General features: G+C 34.4%; 3 protein-coding genes across 6 annotated transcripts; 1 reads left to right on the forward strand and 2 right to left on the reverse strand.

Moving 5' to 3' along the window:
• Positions 1-917: 917 nt before the first annotated feature.
• LOC104214182 (serine/threonine-protein kinase VIK-like) lies at positions 918-13,027 on the reverse strand. Of its 4 annotated transcripts, none has more exons than XM_070153101.1 (12): positions 12,664-13,027; positions 10,682-10,915; positions 10,181-10,255; positions 5,955-6,032; positions 5,746-5,843; positions 5,184-5,304; positions 4,981-5,060; positions 4,249-4,311; positions 3,988-4,100; positions 3,819-3,904; positions 3,420-3,538; positions 918-1,620 (listed from the first exon to the last, which is right to left on the reverse strand). In XM_070153101.1, the coding sequence occupies exons 1-12, from the start codon at positions 12,697-12,699 to the stop codon at positions 1,482-1,484; spliced, it is 1,242 nt and encodes a 413-aa protein (XP_070009202.1). In that variant the 5' UTR covers positions 12,700-13,027; the 3' UTR covers positions 918-1,481. The 4 variants fall into 4 exon arrangements, with proteins under 4 accessions (XP_070009202.1, XP_070009203.1, XP_070009201.1 ...); XM_070153102.1 differs by having other exon boundaries at positions 10,682-10,860; positions 12,664-13,026; XM_070153100.1 differs by having other exon boundaries at positions 1,085-1,620; positions 10,682-10,918; positions 12,664-13,026.
• Positions 13,028-15,933: 2,906 nt separating this feature from the next.
• LOC138875167 (uncharacterized) lies at positions 15,934-18,001 on the reverse strand. Its single transcript, XM_070153991.1, has 5 exons — positions 17,808-18,001; positions 17,521-17,711; positions 17,226-17,434; positions 16,263-16,512; positions 15,934-16,127 (listed from the first exon to the last, which is right to left on the reverse strand). The coding sequence occupies exons 1-5, from the start codon at positions 17,999-18,001 to the stop codon at positions 15,934-15,936; spliced, it is 1,038 nt and encodes a 345-aa protein (XP_070010092.1).
• Positions 18,002-19,211: 1,210 nt separating this feature from the next.
• On the forward strand, positions 19,212-21,303 carry LOC104214181 (elicitor-responsive protein 3). Its single transcript, XM_009763816.2, has 5 exons — positions 19,212-19,281; positions 19,711-19,776; positions 19,963-20,101; positions 20,762-20,900; positions 21,133-21,303. The coding sequence occupies exons 1-5, from the start codon at positions 19,215-19,217 to the stop codon at positions 21,301-21,303; spliced, it is 582 nt and encodes a 193-aa protein (XP_009762118.1). The 5' UTR covers positions 19,212-19,214.
• Positions 21,304-26,292: the final 4,989 nt, after the last annotated feature.

Below are 26,292 nucleotides of genomic sequence, written 5' to 3' on the forward strand. Positions count from 1 at the left end.
CCGACCCCAACTTTGCTTGAAATTGACGGATAATTGTTGTCACACAACAACATACTTTTTCTTCTAGTAATTTTCTGGTTTAATTTTTGAGGTATCTATCTTTTCCATTATCATTGTCAACTTGCAATTCTCACCTTTATGTTCTTGATGAAAACATTAAACATGTAAAACAGTATGATATATTTTCATATTCTACTGACCGTGAATAACCTTTTATCACTGAAGGATGTAATTTTGATAAAGTTTCAACCAATTCCGACTAGACAATTTCTGAAAAAAGGTCAATTTCTACACAAACCTTGGCAAAGCTTAGTCATGACCATAAAACAGTAGGACTATCAAATGAGAGCACACATCCAATAGGTTTTATTGCTGACATATCAAATCAATACCAAGCCTGGAAAATTAATCCAAACAGGAGCTAGAGAAGGTTTTTTTTTTTTTTTGGGTGAAGTCTTTCATGTATCTAAAAGTACACATCTGCGTGTCATAAATTACCCAAAACATTCGAAAAAACATAACTTGTAGCCTTCTTCATTGGTGAATCCAAGAAAAATGTGCAAAGGATCCAATCTCATAAGTCACAATCGAAAACTTTCCTTGAAATTATGAACATGTCTTTCCTAATATCATCAATTTTAGGCCAAGCATATGAGAATATTCCCAACTAACCCAATCTGAAGGAAAGCGACGTGAGCCACCTTGTCGTCCTCAATGAAAAGGCAATCAGCCTCATCTTTGTACATTGTTGGAGATTGATAAACTAGAAATGGTGAAGCAAAAGAACATGAAATATGGACAGTGGTGAAGGATCATAGTAATAGCTAATTGTTGGTTGCAGTTGTTAGTGAATGTCAATGTAGTAAGCTGCAGCAGATAAGGATATTTGATAGATGTCCAATGGAAAATTCACCAAGTTCAGACACATCTGTCTGATAAATTAGCTTTGTCTATTTAATTTCAAAACCACCTACAATGTTAAGGATTTAGGAAGGGATATGAACAACCTAAAACAGATACCCCAATACAAACTCGACCATCAAAATATGAGCAAGCTTAATAAGGCTCAGAGATGACAGACAGCAACATTGACACAATGAATTATAATATAATAAAAAATAATTCAGCTAATATACATTAACATTGTAAGAAATTTTACACTATATGATCACCTAAAAGCCATTTACAGAGGTACCTTCTATAGCAAGCATGGACTGGTAACCTGCAAGGCATGGTAAATAACCTATTATCGCAGGTAAATTAAACTATGTGCAAATCTTTTTAGCGATGTCGATGCATATAAGTTAAACTCTAATAAAAATTTGCTACAAACTCATATCCTTCCAGTAAGACAAACTTGCACTTTATTTATGTATTTTCAAATCTGAGAGGGCTATGCAGAAGCTCCTTGTAACCAGAGAAATGAAATCAATGCGATAGGAGATACATCAGATCAGCTTCAGGATCAGATAATTAACAACTCATAATATCATACAGCTACAGCATGTTCCCAAAACTATCTTATCTTGCATAGTTTCATAGATTTTCTCAAGCCGTTCAATAATTTCTTGAAAGGAGGGTCTACGATCAGGGTTCTTGTGCCAGCATTCACGAAGCAGCCTGCACACAATGTCATGTCAGTTTTTGTTGTGTCTCTGTGTCTAATTTCGACGGATTTAAGTTGTATACTGTCAAATTAAAGATATTTTAAGCTGTCAGTGAATTTAGCATCTGATAGCAGGTTAGTTACCATTTTACTAGGTTACCACGTAGTGTCTATAATCGAGATTTACCCGTAATTACTTTAAAACTGACTTCATTGTGTAATATTTTTCACACCCAATGCATAGAACTTAAACTCAATTTGCTATATGCTGAAAGGACCTGAGATTGGCTATAGGAAATTTTAAGGATGACGTACCTAGGCACTCAATCATATATATGCTGTGATGTACAATCAGCAATTAGAAAGCAAGTGGTAGTAGCAATCAAAAATAGAAACCATAGGATAGCATATAAAAGAAGTAACCAATTCTCCATGTGATTGGAGTGCCTACCTAGGATCCTTTTTATAAGGGTGGTGTTCGAGTCAGCTTGCATGCACCTAGATTAATCTACCAGGTAATTTCTGCCTCCCGCCAACACATGTACCTAAGATTTTCTAGCATATAAAAGGAGTAACCAGCTTGAAACCCAGAAAAGGAGAAAGTGCTTGATACTCCATTGTGCCTAGAGTTATAGTGTTTATTTAATCGCTTCTATTCCAGAAACCAAAATCTGAGAAACACAAGGCCACATTTACTTCGTCAACTAAACTGGCCTCCAGATTCTTGCCACAGAAACCAAATTTGAGAAATTACTGTCTATAAGAATGCAACTCATCTAATTTTCTATGTGAGTTCGAACACTGACACCTCAAGTTATTGAAATGAAATCTGCATATCTAGAAAGTACATAAAAGTACTACAAAAAATAATTCTATAACTTAAATTTTATTGGATTGTTCAAAAAATAGTAGTAAAAAATATGTTTGACTCTCTAAATGGTAATGAGTTCACATAAAACAGGAGAAACAACCTTCAAGTTTATTATGGTATTTATGATTTCTTTCTACTATCTACTAAAAGATAATTATCATTCAAATCCTATTGCCAGATTTTTTCAATATCAATTTGTATGCCAAATATGCAAAAACAAAAAATTTATGTCAAATGCAAGGTATTAGTCCAGATAATTATTCACAATTGAAGAAGGTGAGTCATTGATTTGATTATATACACAATGATTTCTTTTCACTTTTCAAAATCAGGAAACATTTTAAAACTTTGCAATCTGGACAAGTTCAATATTATTCACATAAAACAGGAGAAAAAAACTTCAAGTTTATTATGGTATTTATGATTTCTTTCTACTATCTACTAAAAGATAATTATCATTCAAATTCTATTGCCAGATTTTTTCAATATCAATTTGTATGCCAAATATGCAAAAACAAAAAATTTATGTCAAATGCAAGGTATTAGTCCAGATAATTATTCACAATTGAAGAAGGTGAGTCATTGATTTGATTATATACACAATGATTTCTTTTCACTTTTTCAAAATCAGGAAACATTTTAAAACTTTGCAATCCGAACAAGTTCAATATTAACAAGCATTTTCAGCAAAAACAATCAAAACGCTCAAACAACTACGTCAAAACCAGTTAAAAAATACTATACTTAACCCCAAACATTGAAACTCAAAATGTAACACAGATAAAAAATAAAAAATGCTAAGAAAGACCTACATCGTATAGACACTTTGGAAATACAAACTAATACAGTTGGACTTCAATGATCACCACATAGGCGTAGTTCTATTAGCAAAAAAGGGAAAAATGGTAAGTTTGAAAATGCAACAAAAATAGACTAACTTACGTCTTGACTGGCTCCGGAAATATGTATGAAGCAAGATGTGGCCGATAATCTTCGTATGCTGTCTTATCGGCCACCGTCTCTGGAGCTGCTTCCCTATTTGATGGTCCTCCTTGGAACATCTGTAATACAGAAGCATATATATCCCTAGCTTTTATTTTATATTTAAAGAAACGACATTGCAAAGCCAAATCATCAAACCATGTGAGGATTGTTTCCGTAGCTATTTTACTCTCATGATTAGGGGCCTAACTTTCCACAGCAAGATTTGAGAACACGAAGTACCAACTCAACATCTAATAGATGTATGGAAAACTTTCCAAAAGAAACTCTGATGATGAAAATGGATAAACCGTGCATATCTTCAGTTGGACAAAATGTAAACGTGTAATTTCAACTTACCTCATGAACGATTAGAGCAAATGAGAAAACATCAACACTCTTTCCATATGATTCTCGACGGTAAACTTCTGGAGCCATGTATCGATCTAATAACCATGGATATAATTATGTTCGGGAGTCGACTGACCAAAGAAAAGGAAATACAGATTAGCTTAGTAGTAGATCATACATGATCCAGTCCCTCCAGTCATTTTGTAACCATAAGAATCCTTCTGTTGTGCAATTTTACTGAGTCCAAAGTCTGTGACTTTAAGATGCCCTGCTTCATCCTGCAATACATTTCTGCAGGAGTAGAAATTTGATATAATAGCTGCAAAGATATCTTAAATCTGAACTATAAAGGAAGTAGTTTGTACTCTCTGAAGTGACAAGTACCAATGGTTTGATGCATATGAGCTGAGTTAAATGTAACTAGTGAAACTGCCAGTACCTAGGAGTCAAATCTCTATGGATAATAGCATGAGGCTTATGCTGATGAAGATAATTCATTCCTCTGCACATGCAAACAGAGAACTTAGTATAGCTGCTTTAAAGAGTACAATATGCACGACAACCACTCTTTAAACAGTAAAGTATGTCAACCACGAAAAGTGAGTCTGACAACTGCTTCAATGTTTAAAGACATTTCATAATGAGGAGCACCAAGTTGAAAGCAAATAACCCACAATTATTTTCATTCTTTGATCCATCTTTTTGGCATTTGATACTTTGCGTTAAGAATTTTGGATTGCACTTAGTTGTCTACACTTTCCATATCAACGCACCTTTTATCTATGGTCGTGGCTAAATTAAGGGGAGATTTGGTCATGTTTCTGCTCAGATAGACTACAAACTTTATAATAAGAACAAAGTACATATTTTATTGAAGAACTCTGGCTATAAAGAATCTGAACCAATATTACCAAATTTATCTTGGCATAAGATGCATCGTAAGACTATTGCACATTAATGACTGGAAGAGTGCCTCTTTTCCTGTAACTTTCAATTAAAATACTTGGTGATTGCACATAGTAAATGCAGATGATTGCATTTAACTGAAAAGAAAGAGGTGAAAAAGCTACAAAGTTGTTTTGAAGAACAATGAATAAAAAATGCTGTAAATTGTGGTAAAAGGTGAAATGTAACACTTGAATTCTAGGTGGCTTTTGATTGAACATTATACCTTGCAATATCTAATGCATAAGCAACTGCTGTCAGTGGATCAAGTCTTCCTTTCTTTCTCAATTGGTCATACAAGCTTCCCTAGATTCCAATTTGTAGAAATATCAGTGCGTGCATTACTGAAAGCCCATATAATAACACTTATATAGCTATTACGGAATATCAAGTGAAATCAGAGTGCTTGTGACATCATACACGGCTTACATTTCGAAGATACTCAGTAAGGAAGATCAATCGATCAGATTGCTTTAGGACGCCAAGAAACTGCACAATATTGGGATGGCGCAACTTTTGCCACAACGCTAGCTCCTTCAGAAAAGCATTCCTGTGAAGCTCTCAATTATGGATGGATGAATCCGAATGTTAAAGCCAAGTTGACGAAGTAAGTTGTTACTCTACGTCATATTAACGAATCCGAATGTTAAAGCCAAGTTGACGAAGTAAGTTGTTACTCTAAGTCATATTAACCCAAGTTCTGGAAAAGAAAATATCAGAGATCTAAAGAAGCCGTAGAAATTTTGACACAATAAAAGTCCATTGCTTGGCCAACAACTTTTTGGCAAGCTTTTGACATATAGACCTGGAGTGAAATTATCTCCTTGGGAGTATAGTTGGTTCTTAATGATACTGAAGATAGAAGACCTTAAAAGTGATTTGATTGTACAGGATAAAAAAGAACATGAAACAGTCAACCACTTCCAATCAGTCCCATCAGTTGCTTATGTGATTTTTAAATTACAGCTCTGGAAAAAATCAGTAAACTTACTTCACCATTGGGTTTGATGCAATGGAAGCGCGAATGGTTTTTGCAGCAACTTCTGTGCCACGCCACTTTACCAAATAAACTTCACCATATGCTCCCTGCTATTCACACTCACAATCATTAATAGTCAAAACAAATGTAAGGTGAATTGACATATTAAAAAAACATAGTCAAGTTGATATTTGCCTTGGCTTCTGGGTAAGAGAAATTACTTCTCCAATAAGAGCTGCATCCTTCATGTCAACTTCACCATGATCAATTATACAACATGGCGTAGGAGAGTCACCCAACTATGTCAAGCAAAAGGAAATTACGGTAAAAAGAGACGTTGATATCATACAAAATTTCCGGGAAATTCACATTATCTAACACGGCAACAAAAATAAAGATAACATAGTGGTAAAGAACATACAGTTCTGACAAGGATCCTATCTACATTAAGTCATTAACTCATCCAGAAGGCATACTTGTGACTTAGCCTGTCCTGTTTTCTTGCTGGGGATTATTGTTACTTAGCTTCCTTTGTTTATTCACATAATTATAAGCTAGCTGATCACGAGATAAATGAGTTAAATGAGTTGGGATGCAACATACAATTCATGCTCACAGAAAAGGGATGTCATGCATGGCTCGCAGGATATCATGGTTCAAAATCACTACTCATAAACCACTTAAAGTAAAAGAAAAGAAGAAGAAAGAAAAGGAAACAAGAGGATATTTCTCACAGATTTTAACATGCTGTATAGATCCCCTAATTCATGCATTATACTGATAGAAACCCCAAAACCAGCGTATGAAGCAACTTTTGTTACAAGTCCAACATCGAAATTGGAAAGTCAGCTAGTGACCGAAGGAAATAAAGGAGTTAGGCACGTGATTTTTAGTTGTTTTGGTTGTAACTGTGAATGGGAAGAGTAGTTGTTAGTTGATAGGAAATAAAGGAGTTAGGCACGTGATTTTAAAACGGCGGGTTCATTGTGTAATTTCATTGATGGTTCTCTCTCTCTCTCTCTCTCGGCTGCTTTATTGCGTTTGACTGTGCGGTTAACTCTAGCTAGTCTGCTGGAAAATCCGTTTGGGATCCATTCTTGCGTTTGTCTCCTTGGGATTTGTCATTTCTTTGATTCATGTTGACTGGTTTCTTCTTTGATTGATAAAGGAAAGAAATTTTTAAGAACGCTTCAACATTCTGTAAATACACCAATCACATGCAGATATGATTGGGAATCCATATATTTTATCTACTATTATTCCCTTTTGAAAAGGTGGTTGATGATAGGCTATAATTACCTATTTTAGTCGCTTATTACACTTTAATTTACTGCACTTTAATTGAGTTTGAGCTTTAATCGCTAGTGTTTTGTACTAATTGCGTGTTTTATGCCTTGTAGGAGTGATTCCGAGCTAGGTAGATGTTATGGAACGAATTAGAGCTATTTGGAGCTTTGAAGTCTGAGTAAAAGCCCAAGGAATTAAGCCGGGATCGCGTTCGGGGGTCGAGAACCACGTTTGGATGTCAAAAAATCAAGAAAAATCCGTACTAAGAAAAAGACACAACCGCTCCGCGTGGCGTGCCGCGGCTGTGTAATTGTTGTTGTTGTGATTTTGCACGCTCTCTGATAAAGCCCACTACCACACCGCGTGGCACATCGCCCCATGCGGGGCGCCTGTGCAATTTGTGCAGAGCCGGAATCCTATTTCGCACAGGAAAAGGTGTTTTCGTCTAGGCTCGACCCTACTTGGTATAAGTACATGTAAAAACGTTATTTTTGGGACTTTTGACACACCTTAGATCGAGGAGACTATTTTGGGAGGAGAGAAGACGTTGGGAACATTCTTTGGAGGAGAAAATCATCGAGTTCTTCATTCCTTCATCTTTTCTTTGTAATTTGTTTATGCAAAATACTCGGAAAGTTGTTACTACGAACATGAGTGACTAAGCACTTTAGTTTCTAGGGTTGTGGTTGACATGATTATTAACGTTTATTAATTACATCTTCGTTGATTCGGATTATCATCTTGTGGTTGTTTCTTTAATTCTAGTTTTAACTTGTGAATTGTTGTAGCTACCAATTCACCATACTATCTATGCTATGCTTGAGAAAGTCGTGTTTAGATTAGAGTAGAATTAACGAGAGCTTGTTTCTGAACCCGTGACTCGGGGAAAGATTTCGCTATTAGGATAGGAATATACCTAACGGTCTTGCTTAGTTAAATATCGTATTATATTCGTTAACGATAGACTCAATACCATAGGAATATAGGATTGATATATTGTGAACAGGAGAGTAGTATTGTTGGAACATGCTATTCATATAAACGATCCGGCTAATTAGCAACCATAGATAATCTGGATTAACAAGTGTGATTATTGAACTTAATAGGATTGATAAACCAACCACAGCCCTGGAATCTTCATCTCCTCTGAATTAAAATCTCATCATACACATTTGCATTCTTGATAACTTAGTTGTTACTTGTTTAATTTCTGCAATAGTAGTTTAATAGAAAAACATCACTCTCAATTATTTTGGACAGTTAATTGATTTTAGCTTGCTTAGTTAACGGTTGATCTAAGTCTATGAGCGTTCGACATCCGACTTTCAAGTCACTTTATCACACGTATACTTGCGTGTATTTGGGGAACCAACAGTGGTATTAGCCAATATGTAGGATTTCACCAACCAGGAGATTGTAAGGCTAGTAAGCAGGGCGACAATAAACTTATGATGGTGTTCTCATTTCATCCAGTCAAAAGGAGTTTCATCATACACTAAAATGGAAAGAGCCACTGAGAAGAAGGCATGGAGATCCTACACCTAGAGTGGACAATGCAATAATCTGAAACCTAGAAAGGGAAATATATTAAGAACATGATTCAATATCTCAACACATTAGCTTTGGGTGTGCATAATTCCGTAAATCCATAGTTCTAGATCTGTTAGTAATCGACAAAGGATCTTCCAACTCTGCAAGTTCATTGGAATATTTGGTAGTTAGGCACTATTTCACTCAGCTTTCTTTGTTAAAGTTATGTTTCCTCTTCATGTCATCCAATGCAATTTCGACTGTTTCTTTGGACTAAAAGAGCCTTTCTTTAGGAATTGATCTTTTCATCGTTCCATTTTCAAAAGTTTGGATAATTAAGTAACCAAATATGACATGTTTACTTTTGCAACTAAAATCAGATCAAAAAGAAAAAAGGAGGAGGAGGAGGAGGAGGAGGAAGAAGAGTGTGGATCTGCAAACGTTTTTAAAATGGGGACAAAGTTTTAAACACCGGCTCGCAAAAGGGACACCAATGAAATTTACTGACTTAATTATGTTTTAGACATGCCTATTCATTCACATGCGGCCCCAATTCTGTTTCATGAGCCCAACACGTGAAATTTTTATTTGATGATAAGAAATGATCTTGGGCGTAACTCAACCCTAAAAGCTAGTTCATAAGAGGAGGATTGCCCAATAAAATATAAGGAGACCACAACCTATTCCTTCAGACAATTTTGGGACTTGACAACCCACCACACGCTCAGGACTATACAACTGGAGTGTGGATAACATAAACCGAGAGTCCAACATTGAGAAACACAACAACAAGGATCGATGGGTTTGGATCAATATTTGCAAACGTTTTTAAAATGGGGACAAAAGTTTTAAACGTCCGCTCCCAAAAGGGACACCAATGAAATTTACCGAGTTAATTATGTTTTCGCCATGCCTATTCATTCACGTGCGGCCCTAATTCTTTTTCATGTGCCCAACACATGGAATCTCTATCTGATGATAAGAAATGAATTTTGAGCCTGACTCAACCCTAGAAGCTAGCTCATGAGAGGGGGATTGCCCAATAATATAAGGAGACACAACCTATTCCTTCAGCCAATGCTGGGACTTAAAAACCCACCACACGCCCAGGATTGGACAATTGGAGCGGGGATAACATAAAACGGGAGTCCAACATTGAGAAACACAACAACAAGGATCGATGGGTTTGGCTCTCGTAACATATTGAAGAGTGTGATTATCTCATTTAAGAAGATAAGTTATAGGAGGAGAATGCACTTTTATTTACTTAATTATGTCTTCAACAAATCAGTGATGTTCCTATACGAGCCAATTAACTAGTATAGCTGGCAGCCCGTCTAAGCTTATACTATAAGCAAAAAAAGTCACAGATAAAAGTGATGTGTGCTTAGTGTCTGAGTGATCGATGAATATATAATTTAGAACTATAAACAAAGTAGTTTGTTACTCCTTGCATCAGCTTTTCTAGTCAATCTTATTAATAGAAGAGTTTCTTTTTCAACCATGTATAGCAGGAAAAGCAAATTACCCATTCTGTTTCCAAGCAGTATTGTGAGACAAAATTAAGATATCATTCGGAGTACACTGTGGTGGAAATCATATGACCGAGAAAAAAGGTTAGGACATATACCGGATCATATCCACCATGTGCCCCTAATATCTTGCAGACATCCTTGTGACCAAAGTTGCAGGCATCGGAAAGTGGCTGCACGAGATTTTGATCAAAGCTTACACTAATCAATTTGTTGAGAAACAAGCTATAGCCCTATATTATAACCTTACAGATTGCTACAGTAAAAGAAAAGAACCATATATCTTCAAGTAAATTTTGGTTATAGCATGGAAGCAATCAATCCAATATTTACAGTTCAACCATATATTCCTTTTTATTGGTTTTGAATTGCTAATAAATCCTATATTTACAGATCATCGGTTATTGTATAATAGTATACAATATAGTAGTATAAAACATTCAAACCAAATAAGAAAATGTAATTCAATGACAACAAACAATATAGTCTATCCACGCATTGTTGCAACAACAGAATACGGTAAAATAAAATTGATGCAAAACAATAATCCAGAACAGACTGTAAAGGTAATTCACTTAATTGCAATAAGTGCAACTTACAGTTCGACCCCAGCGATCTGTGGAGTTCACATCAGCTCCTTTCTCAAGAAGTAGAACAACAATCTCCACACAACCTTCAGAGGCAGCTAAATGAAGTGCTGTTCTCCTATCATAGTCAACCAGATTGGGTTCCACTCCTTTTCCGAGCTCTTGCATCACACCTTCTTTGTCACCCAAACCTGAACAGTGCAGAAGACGATAAGGACCTCCTGAGTCCATTCTTTGAGGTAGCATCTGCTGCTCAAAATGTACCATTAACCAAACTTAGTGCAAGAAAAAACTTCACTATACAATTAATAAGAAGCAAGTGTGATGTGAACATAACATCCATTATAGCAAGCAGGGCGGAGACACACTGGATCACTTCACCTAAAAAATATGTATGTAAGCATATTATTTTATAACAATAACATGCATATTACACCATTTTAAAAAGTAATACAAGTAAATATCAACTTCAGATTCTTTCTCAAGAAAAAATATCAACTTGAGATAGAAAGTAAAGCCTTAAACCCAACAACCCGTGTACAAGACGAATTTACGAAATTGGATCAACACCACTCGAGCAAAATCTTGTGTATGCTACTGATGGCAAGTGTTTCCTTAAATGCTGGTCCTTTTGCAACTAAAAAGTTGCTAGCTAAATAATACCAACAAACTTAAAGGTCCATTATATGGGAATGTGATGTGCTTTTGCGTTTTTGCGTCAGACAGAATGGAGGATTGAGTGGCTGGAGGGTCAAAATCTCTATACAAAATCACCTTCTCTTTACATGCAGAGCAAGACATGAAACAATTTCCAAGCATGTTATTGCATAGGGAAGTTTTATGAAAAGTAGAGCAGTAGATTATTTTATTTATATGGTCACCATACCATAGCTTTGATTATTCAATTCACATGGTCACTGGACCATAGCTGACTTTTCAAGCTCATTATATTTTCTTTATTATATTTACTTCAATACATTTTAATTTACTTACTTACCAATATACTACTATATTTCAACTCTAAATAATTAACTCCCTCATAAAAGCAAATCCCATATAAATTAATATATGGGTAGGATCTCTAAAATATTGAGGAATTAAATTTATGATTTTGAAATACGTCAACTCAATCGTATTGTAACAGGGTTTAGTGCAATTTTGCTCCACAAAGAAAAATTGAAAATATAGGAAAATATCTATGAGTGCAAGTGTGCAACAAAACCAACAATACAGCCAAACACACAAAGTTATGAAAAAACTAAAAGACAACAAAAAGTTAATTTTGTCTCTAAGAACATAGCCCGTTTAGTTGGTTTGTAAGGAGAATTAATCACCTTATAAAATTCAACATAGCTCGTACTTTCTTTGGTTATCATTTTACCTTTTCTCATAAATAATACACATATAAGTTATGTATGAATCTATCCATTATTTTATGCGAGAAAAAAATGTGAAATAAGAATGTGAATGTTGACAATACTAAGAGTGTGAAATAAGAGTGTGAATGTGAATGATCTTCAAACTAATACTATTTCTTGTTTCCTCAAACACTATGAATTAATTCAAAAGTACAACAAGTTCAGTACTAATTTAAAAATTGAACCCACAAAGTTTAGATTTTGGATTCACCTCTTTCACAATTACAATCCCTGCATTTTTTTTAATTCTTTTTGGTTTCCCGCTTTGGAGCCCCGACTTTTGGAGCCCCGACTAATCCGGATTAGCGCGCGTAAGGCCCATTAAAGGGGAAGCACGCCTCGGAGCCTCGACTAATCCGGATTCGCACAGGTAAGGCCCATTAAAGGGGTAAGCACTGCATATTAGGATCTTTTCCATTCGCAGGACTTGAACTCGAGACTCTGGTTAGGTTAGGGATGGAGGGATCCTACCCGTTCCAGCACAATCCGAAAGCCAAAAACTTACACAAAAAATAAAAGAAAAATAAAGAAGAACAAGAACGAAACTATGTTTTATAGTCCAAAATAGACACTGACCTTAGGAGGAGACAAGTGAAGTTTATTCTCGTCCATGAGAAGGAAACTAGAACCCTTGTATCAGAAACAGAAACAAAAGAATTGTTTTTATGTACATGAAAAGAGTGTCAAGTAAATAGAGAAGATTATATAGAAGGCCAAATTAAAGAGGGTCACAATCGAGGACGGAAATGACAAGAAAAAATTGCAGAGCATTTTGCCGGTGGAATGGAGACACATAGTGGTGTTCGTCTAGGCTGATTGATCGATTTTCTTGTGCAATGAGCGGAATTCTTCGATTTTGGGCATAAGCTGTTTGTCTTAATGCTCTTTAGAATGCAAAGCTTGAAAATACCGTAACATTATAAACAAGAATAAAGAATTTTAAAAATCCTCTCTAGTGCGCGCTTCTTTCCTTGCCCACATTCTATCCGAGGTAATTTGTTAAATATTTGAAATGGACATAAAGTATTCATTTTTTCTAAATTCTAAAGGATTAAAATTACTTAGGAATATATGTAAGAGACCTTTTTGAATTCACCTGTAAACAAAAGAGACCATTTTTGTCATTTTCTCAAAAAATATTACTACCTTTTATTAATTTGTGTGTCGTAGTTTGACTTATTGTAGAGTTTATGGGAAAAAAATATATTTAAAACTTGTGGTCCTAAAAACTTAAAGGGTCAAAGCTTTGTGGAATCATAATTTATGTGGATATAAAAGCTTCTTATTAAGGGTAAAATTGGTAAATTAAAAAGTTTAAAGTTAAATTATTTTTAAATATAAAAATATTTTATTCTTTTTAGAATTGACTAAAAAGAAAAGTGTGTTACAAAATTTGAGACGGAGAGAGTACTAGGTAAGTACTTTTTATATGTTAATATTAAAACAGCTACTAGCCTACTAATAAGATACAAATAAAATGCAAAGATTTGAAGGTATAACAATGGCAGAAGCTCTGAGAAGAGAGAGACGGTTAAGAGAGAAATGAACAACTGTTTTATTGAAGAAGAAGATCAGTACATTTATACACCTAACTACCATTAACTTAACCTAATCCACTAACTAATTGATAACTCATTAACAGTTGTCATTAACAGAAAGAAGCACGTGACTAACTAACTATTACATGTGTTATTTCTATATTACAATATGCCTCCTCAAGCTGGAGGTTGTAGAATGTTGAGCACTCCAAGATTGTCAAGAAGATGCACATGTTCAGCAATTCCCAAACCTTTGATTAGCAAATCAGCCTGCTACTCCTTTGTATTCACATGTACTGCTTGAACTATCCCTTCTGTGATCTTGTCTCTAATGAAATGACAATCGATTTCTATGTGTTTTGTTCGTTCATGTAGTATGGGATTTGCTGCAATCTGAATGGAAGACTTACTATCACTAAGAATTGTCACGGGTTGTGTAATCTTCACACCCAACTCTTTAAACAGACCCAGTAACCATATGATTTCAGCAGTTGCAACAGCCATGCTTCTGTACTCAGCTTCAGCTGAGCTTCTTGACACAGTTTGTTGTTTCTTTGATTTCCAAGATACCAAGGAAGTTTCAAACTTTATCACATAACCAGTAACTGACCTTCTTGTATTGGGACATGCTGCCCAGTCTGAATCACACCAACATGTTAGCTCCCCTGTGTGATTAAAAGCCATTAAGATTCTATGTCCTGGTGCATCCTTTAAGTATTTTACAACTCTAACTGCAGCATCCCAATGAGACTTCTTGGGCCTTTGCATGAACTGGCTCAAGATTTCCACAGCATAACTGATGACAAATCTTGTAATGGTGACATACATCAACTTTCCAACTAGCCTTTGATAGGCACTGATATCCTGCAATGGGTGATCAATCTTTGACTTTATTTGCCTGATCATATTCTACTGAAGTGAGTTTTTCATTGGCCTCTAAGGGTGTGCAAGCAGGCTTAACCCCACTTAATCCCATCTCTGAGATAAGCTGCAATACATACTTCCTCTGGTTCAACAGAATGCCAGCCTTGGATCTTAGTACTTCAATTCGCATGAAGTACTTAAGTTCTCCTAGGTCCTTGACTTTGAACTTCTGGTGTAAAGTATTCTTGGCCTGTTTGATCAAGTTTGCACTGCTTCTATGATGAGAAGATCATCCACATAGACTAGGACAATCACTACCTCTTCTTGGCTTCTCATAGTGAATAGAGAGTAGTCATAATTACTTTGAGTGAAACCTGCACCTAAAAATGCTTCTGTTAGCTTTGATGTTCCACTATCTTGAAGCTTGTTTAAGACCATATAAGAACTTCATTAACTTGCAAACTTTCTTGTCACCTTGTTGTCTAAATCCCTCAAACAATTCCATATAAACTACCTCATACAAATTACCTTGCAAGAAGGCATTGTACACATCCATTTGGAATAGATTCCAACATTTTGAGGTGGCAAGTTCTATGATTGACCTCACAATGACCATTTTTTCCACTGGTGAGAAAGTGTCATGATAGTCCAATCCTTCCCTTTGACCATACCCCTTTGCCACTAGCCTTTCCTTATATCTCTCAATGTCCCCATTTGCTTTATATTTAATCTTATATACCCATTTTGAGCCTACTGTATTTTTACCCTTTGGCAAATCAACTATACACCATGTTTTGTTATCTTCTAAGGACTTTATCTCATATTTCATAGCCTCAATCCATCTACTGTCTTTGGCTGCTTCTTTGAAGGACTGTGGCTCAATCTGTTGAGAGAACTTGGCCAAATAACATTGATAGTTGGAGGATGTTTTGTCATAAGACAAATAGTTTGAAATTGGATAATTGCAAGTAGCAACCTTCTTTGTAGTGATATAATCTTTCATCCATAGTGGCTCATTGGTCTGTCTTGAAGATTTCCTGCCTATGTTTGATGGCACACTTTCATTTTCTTCTTCAAGTGATTTGTTGCATTTCATTGTGTGACTCATTCTGAGCCTCTGCATCCTAAACATTAGGACTCTGAACTTATGCATCCTGAAGAATTGTTGCATCAGTACCATCAGAATTTGCCTCCTCAACTGCATGTTGTGTATCATCTTCTGTTTCTGTGTGATCTATATTTACTGTTGTTTCTAGTAAGTTTGATCCACAAGGAATATTGTTGTGATCTGATACCTTTATATGTAAAGGAGAAGACATAGACAATTCAGATTCATTGCTCATATTAGTACTCCCTTTGGCAAAAGGAACTCAGATTCCCTGAAAACAACATCCCTGCTATTAAAGAATTGCATAGTTTGTAGATCCAGAAGTATATATCCCTTCTATGTTTCAGAGTATCCCATTAAAACTGCTGCTTTAGCTCTTTCAGCAAATTTGTATCCCTTGGGCAGATTTGTTGCATAACATAGACAACCTATAACTCTTAGATGAAGAAGAGAAGCCTTTCTACCATATAGTAGCTCAAAAGGCACTTTGCCCCCTAGAGTTTTTGATGGCAGCCTATTAATCAAATATACTGCAGTATTCACACATATGCCCCAATACTTCATAGGAATGGACCCCTGAAACTTCAATGCCCTAGCAGTGTCAAGAATATGCCTATGCTACCTTTCTACTATGTCATTCTGTTAAGGGGTATAAGGATAACTACTCTGATGAATGATGCCAAGATTACTCAACAAAGTTGCACATTGTGAGCTAAAAAATTCAGTCCCATTATCTGATCTCGGTATCTTAACCATGACTCCAAACTGAGTTTGAACCATGTTAAAGAATTGTTTTATTGCTACTATAACTTCAAACTTTAGCTGCAAGAAATGTAGCCATGTGTATCTAGAATGATCATCTACAATAGTAAGGAAGTAGTACTTGTTATTGAATGTAGGAACCTTATAAGGGCCCTAAAAATTCATATGTACAAGATGAAATAATCCATCAGCTCTAGAGTCACTAAGTGGGAATTTCAACCTAGTTTATTTTGCTAAGGGGCAAACAAAATAATTATTCTCTGCTATACTACTAACATAGCTATGTAACTCTTTTATATTCTTCGTAGTTAACAATGAGGGATGTCCCAGTCTCATATGCCATAGGTTGCTGGTTCCTTCACACAATCTACTCATTGCACAAATAGCCTTCAACTTGTTAGTTAATCTTCCATTTCTAAGCAAATATAATCCACTTCTCTATCTATTAATCCCATTCACTCTGCTATTGCAGAGGTCTTGAAATACACAAAAGTCAGGAAAGAAGTTGACATTGCAAGACAGTGATCTTGTGAGCTTTGAGATTGACAATAGGTTGAACCTAAAATCAGGTACATAAAGAACATTTTTCACTGTTTTTTTATCCAGCAAACATGCACTACCAATATGTGTGATATCAGCTTTTTCCCCTATAGGTAGATGTACTCTGTCATTGTTAGATTTGTTTGTAGTTATAGTATTAGTTAATAATTCTAATTTTTGAGGCAATGTGATGAGTTGCTCCTGAGTCAATAATCCACTCCTCTTCCTTTTGGTTGGAATTAGACATTAAACAAGTGACATTACCTGCCATGTTAGCCTGGTGATCACCACAATCTTTGTTTAGCAAAATCAGAATTTGATTGTACTGCATCAGTGAAGTAGTATCCCTTGTTTTCAGTTGTTGTCTGTCCATGTCCATCTCCTTGTGAACATGATCCAATATCTTCCTGATTCACAGCTGCAAGGGGTTCTCTCCTCCAATTATCTGGCCTTCTTCCACCATTTTGATTTTCATTGTTAGTAGCTCTCCAGTTGTCAGGGTTCCCTGTACCTTGTTTCTTCTTTGGAATAAAATCTGATGGATAGCCAATAATTTTGTAACAATTTTTCTTGGTGTGCCCTTTCATCCGGAGTGTTCACATTGAAAATATTATTTCTTGCCTCGATATCCTTGTCCTCTGCTAGTTGCTTGCATAGCCAAGGTAGGATCACCTCTATCGGTCATAACATTGGCACCCACATTCTGCTGACTTTCATCTTGTACAAACATTGCATAGGCCTGATTCAGCGTAGGTGCAGTTGTCTTCATGAGAATTTGTCTTCTAGCCTGATCATAGGACTCATTCAATCCGCTGAGAAATTGCATAACTCGTTGTTGATGTAGTTATTCCATATTTTCCTTAGATTTAGGGCATCCGTAATTAGAAAAAGGGAATAACACATCATACTCATGCCAAAGCTCCTTTAGTTTTGTGAAGTAGATTGAAACTGAACTAGTTCCTTGTGAGAGGGTTGCAATTTCACGATGTAATTGAAAAATTCTTACTCGATTGACCTTATCGAATCTCTCTCGTAAATCCTCCCAAACAAGATGAGCATCTGATGCATACACAATGCCACCAAAGGAGCTCCTCACACACATTGTTCATGATCCATGACAAAACTATAGCATTACAGGTTTCTCATTGCTCCTATAAATCAACCGTCTTGTAGGATTCCTTTTTGCACATACCGGTCACAAACCCTAGCTTCCTCTTCCCCAAAAGTGCAATCCTCATCGACCTACTCCATAACCCATAGTTTTCGACTCAGTGAGCTTTACTGGAATCGATACTGAGCTCGTAGTGTCTGAAGGACCCAAAAACAGGGAATGTGTGTGGTCAATTATGTTTTCTGCCATTGTTGCATCAATAACATCAATTGATCAACGAAATTGAGAGATTTAGACCAGCAATCAGCTTAAGAGCGTGACAACATGAGATTCCAGTATCTCCCGCTCTGATACCAAGATAAAATGCAAGGATTTGAAGGTGTAATAATGGCAGAAGCTGTGAGAAGAGAGAAACGGTTAAGAGAGAAATGAACAACTATTTTATTGAAGAAGAAGATCAGTACATTTTATACACCTAATTATCATTAATTTAGGCTAACCCATTAACTAATTGACAACTCATTAACAACTGTCATTAACAGAAAGAAGCACGTGACTAACTAACTATTACATGTGCTATTTCTCTATTACAATAAATACCACGAAAATAATGAAGACTTTGAGTACGTAAATAGTGAAGCACAAAAGAAAAACGTAATTAAACGACCTAAAGAAAAATCCAAAAACGACAAAAGAGAAAATTTGATTAGAGGGGAAGGGAAAATGTCTTTTCGAGGTGACAAATCTATCTATTAACGCTAAACTTGTCTTTTCTTGTTCTAAAATTTCTTGGATAACTTTCCTAAATGGTTGCAGGAAGAAAAATAAATGATGGCACCATCTTTATTCTCTCTTTTTTCATTTGTGGATGATATTTTATTGAATTTCTAACAAATAAACTTTCCTATAATTTGATAATGGTGAAAAGTTTAAGTTTGGATTTCCATATAATAAAAGCTATATAAAGTGCTAAGAACTGGTTCGTTACTAATTGTTTCCCGTTAAAGAAGTATACTTTAATTCTGGATAAATATTTATTGTCATTTAGTGCATGCACTAGTAACGTCTTCAAATACATTGCCAAACTTCTTTTTCTTTCTGTAACTCCTTTAATGTATGTTTTCTGTTGCATTACTTAGAACTGCCTAAAGATTTATTAATCCTTAAACTAAAAGGAAATCTGAAAGAAAGAAAGGAAAACTCCATGAAGGGAGGACTCCTTGAAGTTTTTGTTGTAAGTGCCCGAGGCATTAGACACTCCAACATTATTGGTAAGGATTTAACGTGTATACACTAATAATGTAAAGAATTTTTATATTATTCGCGCATTTTGACGTGTTCTAATAGGTGACTTTACCTTATTTTTCATTTGCCACTCCAACATTATTGATACAATAAGGGTTTTACATGTATGCACCGATAGTGTACAAAAATTTTATATTGTCAATACATTTTAACTTGCGTAATAGGTGACTTGCCTTATTATTCATTTGCGGCTCCAACATTATTGGCAAAGACTTAACTTGTAGTTTATTTTACAGCTTATTAATTCATTTATTATGGACAGTTACTTGTAATTTTTTGTTTTAGAAAATATTCGGTGCGTAAAAAGTTCTCCTAATTTGCTTTTGGGAAATATCATAATCTTTTTTTTTGGTCAACCTCATTACAGTTACGGACTATTACTTTGATTTGTGTAGGGAACCCATCGTACTATGTCATTGTTGAATGTGGATCTCAATCCTACAGAACAAAAACCTCCTCAGGTTTGCTTTTTCTTTTTTCCTATATATTTTTGCATTAACCTGTATAATCTGGAAAACCATCGTACTATGTCTCCAGAATAGCAGCAAATTACAAGGTGATACAAAATTAACTCATAAATATATATTGGTACAATAATGTCAGTGATATTCATATCCGTTTTATGACTTAATTGTTTTTCACTGCAGGCAATCCAAAGGAAATTTTGTGGAATGAGAAATTTAAGTATGAATTGCCAACTTCCAAATTAGAAAAGTGGTACTACCTTAAACTAAAAATTATGGACGAGGAATTTTTCACAGCCGGTGGATTTGTTGGTGAAACCACGTAATACCCTTACTTGCCCTCTTTTTTTTTTTTTTTTCTTTTATGAAAAACTAAATTTTTTTGACATTCTTTCTACATATTTATAACTATATTCGTATATCAGCAAGAAATGCAGTGGAATAGTTGAAATTCCTTCATCCATATAATATTTTGATATGAATCGTTTTACGTTGTTAGAAAACTCATTTAGTGAATCTCAATTAACCAATAAGGGTTGTGGTAAAGTGATAAGTAGTCTTTCATTCTTAATCAAATATCTCGGTTCGAACTTTGGGTATAGAATCGCTTTTGTTAGGGACCAATGTAGGATTTTTCAATGCGAATCTAAATTTAGTCGGACCTCATTGCAAATACCCAAATACCGAATGGGAAACCAAAAAAAATAATTAAGATAGTGTGTTTTAGATACCAAATACCTAAAATAAAAAAAAGAAGACGCTGCTTTTTGCATACTCGCGTGGCTATATGATGTAATGATGATGTAGAATAAAATCTTTTACACAATTTACAAGCTTAATTAAGAATATTTTCTATTTTTACCTGAACCAATTCTGCAGCAACATATCCTTACTGTTTATTTTTCTTATTATACTACTCCCTAGCTATTTAATTGAAAAATTTTAATTTTTGATTTTTCGGTTTCTGATTCATTTGAGTCAGAATTTATCTGAAAGGAATAGTTACTGAGGGGAATGAAAAGGGATTCATGGAAGTGACACCAGTTGCTTATAATGTGGTGCTTGAAGATGACACATACAAAGGGCACATAAAAGTTGGACTCAAATTCACTCCTAGCAATGTATGCATCTTTAATCATCCCATGAATGGATTAATTGACTGTGTTGCTCGGATTTTTCAAAACTGTTATTGAGTGTGTGTTGGATCTTTCAGAAAATAGTGCACTTTATGAGGATCCGACATATATGAATGAGACAATATTTTCAGAGAATCCGAGCAACATAGGTTATTGGTTTTACTATATTTTTCAATTTCCCATAATTTATAAAATGGCCAAATTCTTGTTTTTGCAGAAAACAGTACAGACCGTGGAAAGAGAAAATGCTTCAAAGGAAAATGTAAATAATGGAGTTGGGCAATTCATCTATAGCAACATCATTAATCTATGGGGAAACACCTGGTGGAGAAGCTTCATTCCTTATGGGGATGCTAATAGTAGTATTGACAAAAATAAGCCAAATTAGAGTTATTTCTTGTTTCTTTTTCTTACTCTTTTTTGGTACTTTTCTACCTAAGGATGGTAAGGGAATACCCTTTAGCCTTTACTGTTTGTTTTGAGTAGTAAAACATGCTTTGGATGAATGTGGTTCGGACGAGGAGATTTGGTTTTGTCATTCATTACAAATGTTATTATAGTATGATAATTTTGCAATAGATAAAAAAAAATAAAAATAATGTGACATCCTCGATCCATTCCCAATATCTCTTGGATGCAATAATATTTAACTTTACAAATTACGTATATTTTTTCCCCGAGGCAGCTCCCCTTGAATCATGCAACAATTTTGGAGGACGCTTGTAAGTTTTCCTCGTTCCGGTCAGTATTTAAATATAAAAGATCTTTTTATATTTTTTTACATTATTTTAGTTAAGTCGGCATGGTTCTTGCAATATTTTAATTTTGCATAAGCTCATTTTATTTGGCAATTTTTTAGATGTTACTTACTTACTATGCTAATAATGCTATTCGTTGGGATGAATTAATTCCAATCAGAATGGAAGAACGATTAAGACTTCCTAAATAGATTAAAGAGAAAAAAAAAAGTGTAAGGAGAAAGTTTACTAATTCGGCAACATGTTATAACTATTGAAGTAGATAACCCAAATCATTTAAAAAAAAAAAAAATCAAAATATGTTCGAATTAAGTTGCATTCAAATTTATAACATACACTTAAGTGGTTATAGCCCAACCTCAACCCTAGAGCGTAGCCGAGTCAGGGTTGAACCCTAGAGAGACGAATTGATGATATCGTGACTCTTGAAAGCTCCAATTAACTCATAATTAACCTATTTGCGGATTGTAGACAATAAATTTGGGTCGAGAAGATAAAATCAAGACCGAAAAAATATCGCAACAATCGTAGTATTTTATTTCGAATATTTGAGTGTTACAATCTCTATGATTCCTCTGATTCTACTTTTCTAGTATAAATTCAAGGGCTTTTGAGGTTGATCTTGATTGTAATTTGATTTATCCGTCACGAACACTTTGATTGTTGCCACGAATTTTATCACAAACAAGTAGCCTTGATCTTGAACGCCTTGTATTTGATTTGACTTCGTTCTTGATCTTGAATACTTGAATTGTTCTTCGTTCTTGAGCTTGAACTTGATTACTTGAAGCTTGAAACTTGTAGAGAAATTTGCGGCGTTTGATCCACGAGCTTTCTCTTGCTTCTTGTTATAACTTCTGGTGTCTTTTCTGAGTTATAAAGACCCCTATTTATAGTTGTGGAAAGAAGGAATTGTGATAAGAACAAACTCTTTCCGACCAATCAAATTGAAGTGTGACATGACCACATTTGATTGGCCAGAACATGTCACTTGCACACGTGGCGCGATTTCATTGGACTTTTAGTGTGACTGGGCATGCCTTGTCATTTTGACACATGGCACAATTCTATTGGCTCTTTCGTTTGACTTGGCTCGCCACGTCATTTGACATATGACACCAAACTGGGCCTCTAAGAAGATAACATCTTGGGCTTAATTAAGTGGGCTCATCACTTTAGCCCAATTAAATGGGCTAGCCCAATAGATTAAAACTTATTTATTTAATCCATATATATTGGACTAATATAATTAATCTAATCATATTGACCCATAATATTTATTTGAACTAACATATATTTAAAGTACAATCCAAAATATTTTATTGAATTTCAATTCAATAAATTTTGCATGCTTACACGGACGTTCCAACTCTGACTCATGATCGCCCAAGTGCGGACGTCCCAAGTCCCGAAGGTGGTGATGCATCTTCTCTAATGTAAAGCACAAGTTGTAAGACCTCTAGTTGTTTAATTGTAAACCTTCTCCATTGGTATTGCACCGTAATTCCTTTTTCATGCAATGAAGCGGCTACTTACACCTCGGTTGGATCCCCTTGAAAAAATAGCACACCTCATGTGATAGTTAGGAGCAGATATTGTAGGGAAATTACGCCGGAAAATAACGATAATAATACTGCAATAAATTTTTTTGTGAGCAGAAATATACCAACTAGCTTGAATTGTGCTACGCAATGTCCTAAGAAATTATTTCAGCAATGTGAAATGTTTTTCCAGGATTAAACAAACTCATCTCTATTTATTTAGAGGATACAAAAATCAGCAAAATTAAATAATAAATCCAGCAAGTTGGAAGAGAAAGGGCAACTAATATCTTATGTCAATTAAAATATTATAGAAGAAGAAATTGGAAGGAGAGGGACGTCTTTGCTAATGATTAGCTTTTCTTGGTGTTTGATGATTGAAGAATGATGTCCTAATCATGACTATATACAGGCCTAAGGAAAGCTTCTACACAAGACAAGTATTTTACTTGTCAAATTTCCTTCATGCAAGATGATACTTGAACAAAATAAGCCATTTGTCCATAGCTTCTAGAAGGCTTGCCACATGTAAAATCTCTTTACATGCATATTGACACTTGAATTCATTTATTTTGAAAATACTACCACAAATATAATATGCTACAAGCCTACAATGCAATGTTACATGACATGACCCAGAAGACCAAACGAGCAAACTAAGTAATTAGAATTTCGTCCAAAGGACCAAACGAGCAAACTAAGTAATTAGAATTTCGTGTTTAAGGAGGTTCTTTTCCTCTTTACTAATCACTATCGTGTTACAAAGAATGTTTCGTTTAAGTAGCACTTTAATGAGCCACATTGAAGGTTCAATGAAACAACAACAAATGTTGCTTCGTTAAATGGTCTCCAATCATCTTGATCCGGTAAATTGAGGTTTATGGGAGCTAATTCAGAGCCAAACAAAAAATTCGAGATAAGTAAATATATACAAAAATGAAATGATTATTTGTCATATTATTCTCTATTAAGTTTTATGCATTTCATGTTATGATAATAATTGGAAAGTGAAGTATAATAAACTCGCATGATTGAAGAATTTCACATGTTGAAAATTTTGACAAATTATTTAATTTTTCACGTAATATTGATTTCAATAAAATGGTACGTATAAATACTAGTATTAGTACCCGTGTGATGTGCGGATAAATAGATTTTGGTTATTCGAATTATATACATGCAAATTACGTTAAAATTCAAACCTTCCAGATAAAAATTATATATAATCATTAGATATTAATAAACAGGACATGAAATCGTTTCTCATATTTCGTACTGGATAACATATTTTTTTTTATATATATGTAACAACCCAACCCTTGATCGTAGTACTTGCATTTTATTTTGTGATCAATATTAAAGAATACTAAAGATACCACATTGTAATATGTCTTGTTTGAGAATATTGTTTTTATAAAATTTTTACTACCACTTTATATTTTATCTCAAAGTCGAATAAGTTTTATCCTTGCACATTTTCACCAAAAAAAGACTATTCAATTTTTGCTTATAGTTGTTGCATCATTCATTACTTAATATTGTTATATTTTTATGTATTCTTTTATTAACTTATCAATTAGATTAATATCTTGCTTATTACCCTTTTGATAATCATATATAAATATAATTTTTATTCCTAAAATTAATGTATTTTTATACTTTTATCCTTTTACTTAGAGCTCTTTCGTCATTAAAATCTATCAAAAATATTTTTGAGTACATATTATTTAATTATTTAATATACTCATCTTTAAATTAATTCAAAGTATAAATATGTAGTATCACATTTTATTTTAAGTTATAACTTAGAATTAGTCTAAAATATTAATACATAAGTTTTTTAATTATTATATTTCAAATCTATTGTATTTTATTATAATTAAATATATACAAAATGAAATGATTATTTGTCATATTATTCTCTATTAAGTTTTATGCATTTCATGTTATGATAATAATTGGAAAGTGAAGTATAATATACTCGTATGGTTTAAGAATTTCACATGTTAGATTTTTGACAAATTATTTAATTTTTCACGTCAGATTGATTTCAATAAAATGGTATGTATAAATTTGTTAGTAGTGTTATTTCATGTTATACCGCATTGTCATTAATATGTTAGTAGTTGGTGTGATATATCCCACAAAGTAAAAATTGTGTGGGGAAACTATTTTTTAAAGTGGTATTTATTTTTTATCCTGCATTTTTAATATTGAGCAAAAATAGCCACTAATCTATTAAAATTAATATAAAAAGACAGTGTTACCCTTACTTCTATTTCTTTTTTGTCCATGTTATACCAATGTAAAGAACGTACAGGATTGTTTTGTTCTTGACCAAAGTAGAGATGTTGCTTTCCATTCTCTAATATCTATGAAGTTTAATAATTTCAAGTATTTAAGTGCTTGGAACACGACATTACTGTCGTCCCAACAATCTTCCACAAAAGTGTCTCGTATTTTCAATTTGAAATTCTCCAGATTACGCAATCTTGCAATATTTTGATATAACCCTTTGATTGGCAATTCGATGAGAATATGCAAGTAGATATTAGTAATTTTTATCTTCAGCTTGTTTTCTCTTGACCAAAGTAGAGATTTTGCTGCCACTTAACTTGAGTTACAAGAACAGAAATTAAGGACAAGTAGTCCTTAACTTAGGGTTACAAGCACAGAAATTAAGGACAGATAGTCCTGAACTTAGAGTTACAAGTTCAAAAGTTAAGGACATTTGGTCCTGAACTTAGAGTTACAAGCTCAAAAACTAAGGACATTTAGTCCTTAACTTAGACTTACAAGCTCATAAATTAAGGACAGCTAGTCCCAAACTTACAATAACAAGCTCATAAGTTAAGGACACTTGGTCCTGAACTTAAAGTTGGAAGTTCAAAAATTAAGGACACTTGGTCCTTAACTTAGAGTTACAAGCACACAACGTAAGAATATGTAGTCCTTAACTTAGAGTTACAAGCACATAAATTAAGGACATGTAGTCCTTAACTTCGAGTTTCAAGAAAAAGTTAAGGACATGTAGTCCTGAACGTAGAGTTACAAGTTCAAAAGTTAAGCACATATAGT

Source organism: Nicotiana sylvestris, chromosome 8, assembly GCF_000393655.2.
Source record: "Nicotiana sylvestris chromosome 8, ASM39365v2, whole genome shotgun sequence".
Taxonomy (NCBI): domain Eukaryota; kingdom Viridiplantae; phylum Streptophyta; class Magnoliopsida; order Solanales; family Solanaceae; genus Nicotiana; species Nicotiana sylvestris.

Excerpts from the sequence above, each read along its gene's own strand:
- LOC104214182 (XM_070153100.1), bottom strand. The coding sequence starts at position 12,699 with ATGGACGAGAATAAACTTCACTTGTCTCCTCCTAAG. Across the intron at positions 4,312-4,980 it reads TATGCATTAGATATTGCAAG|AGGAATGAATTATCTTCATC; the intron begins GTATAATGTTCA and ends TTGCATGTGCAG. Across the intron at positions 4,101-4,248 it reads CATAGAGATTTGACTCCTAG|AAATGTATTGCAGGATGAAG; the intron begins GTACTGGCAGTT and ends CTACTCCTGCAG.
- LOC138875167 (XM_070153991.1), bottom strand. The coding sequence starts at position 18,001 with ATGTGTGTGAGGAGCTCCTTTGGTGGCATTGTGTATGCATCAGATGCT. Across the intron at positions 17,435-17,520 it reads CAGAGGACAAGGATATCGAG|ATTTTATTCCAAAGAAGAAA; the intron begins GCAAGAAATAAT and ends GCTATCCATCAG. Across the intron at positions 16,128-16,262 it reads TCTTGGCATCATTCATCAGA|TATATTTGATTAATAGGCTG; the intron begins GTAGTTATCCTT and ends TGAATACTGCAG.
- LOC104214181 (XM_009763816.2), top strand. The coding sequence starts at position 19,215 with ATGAAGGGAGGACTCCTTGAAGTTTTTGTTGTAAGTGCCCGAGGCATT. Across the intron at positions 19,282-19,710 it reads TAGACACTCCAACATTATTG|GGAACCCATCGTACTATGTC; the intron begins GTAAGGATTTAA and ends TGATTTGTGTAG. Across the intron at positions 20,901-21,132 it reads TCAAATTCACTCCTAGCAAT|AAAACAGTACAGACCGTGGA; the intron begins GTATGCATCTTT and ends TTGTTTTTGCAG.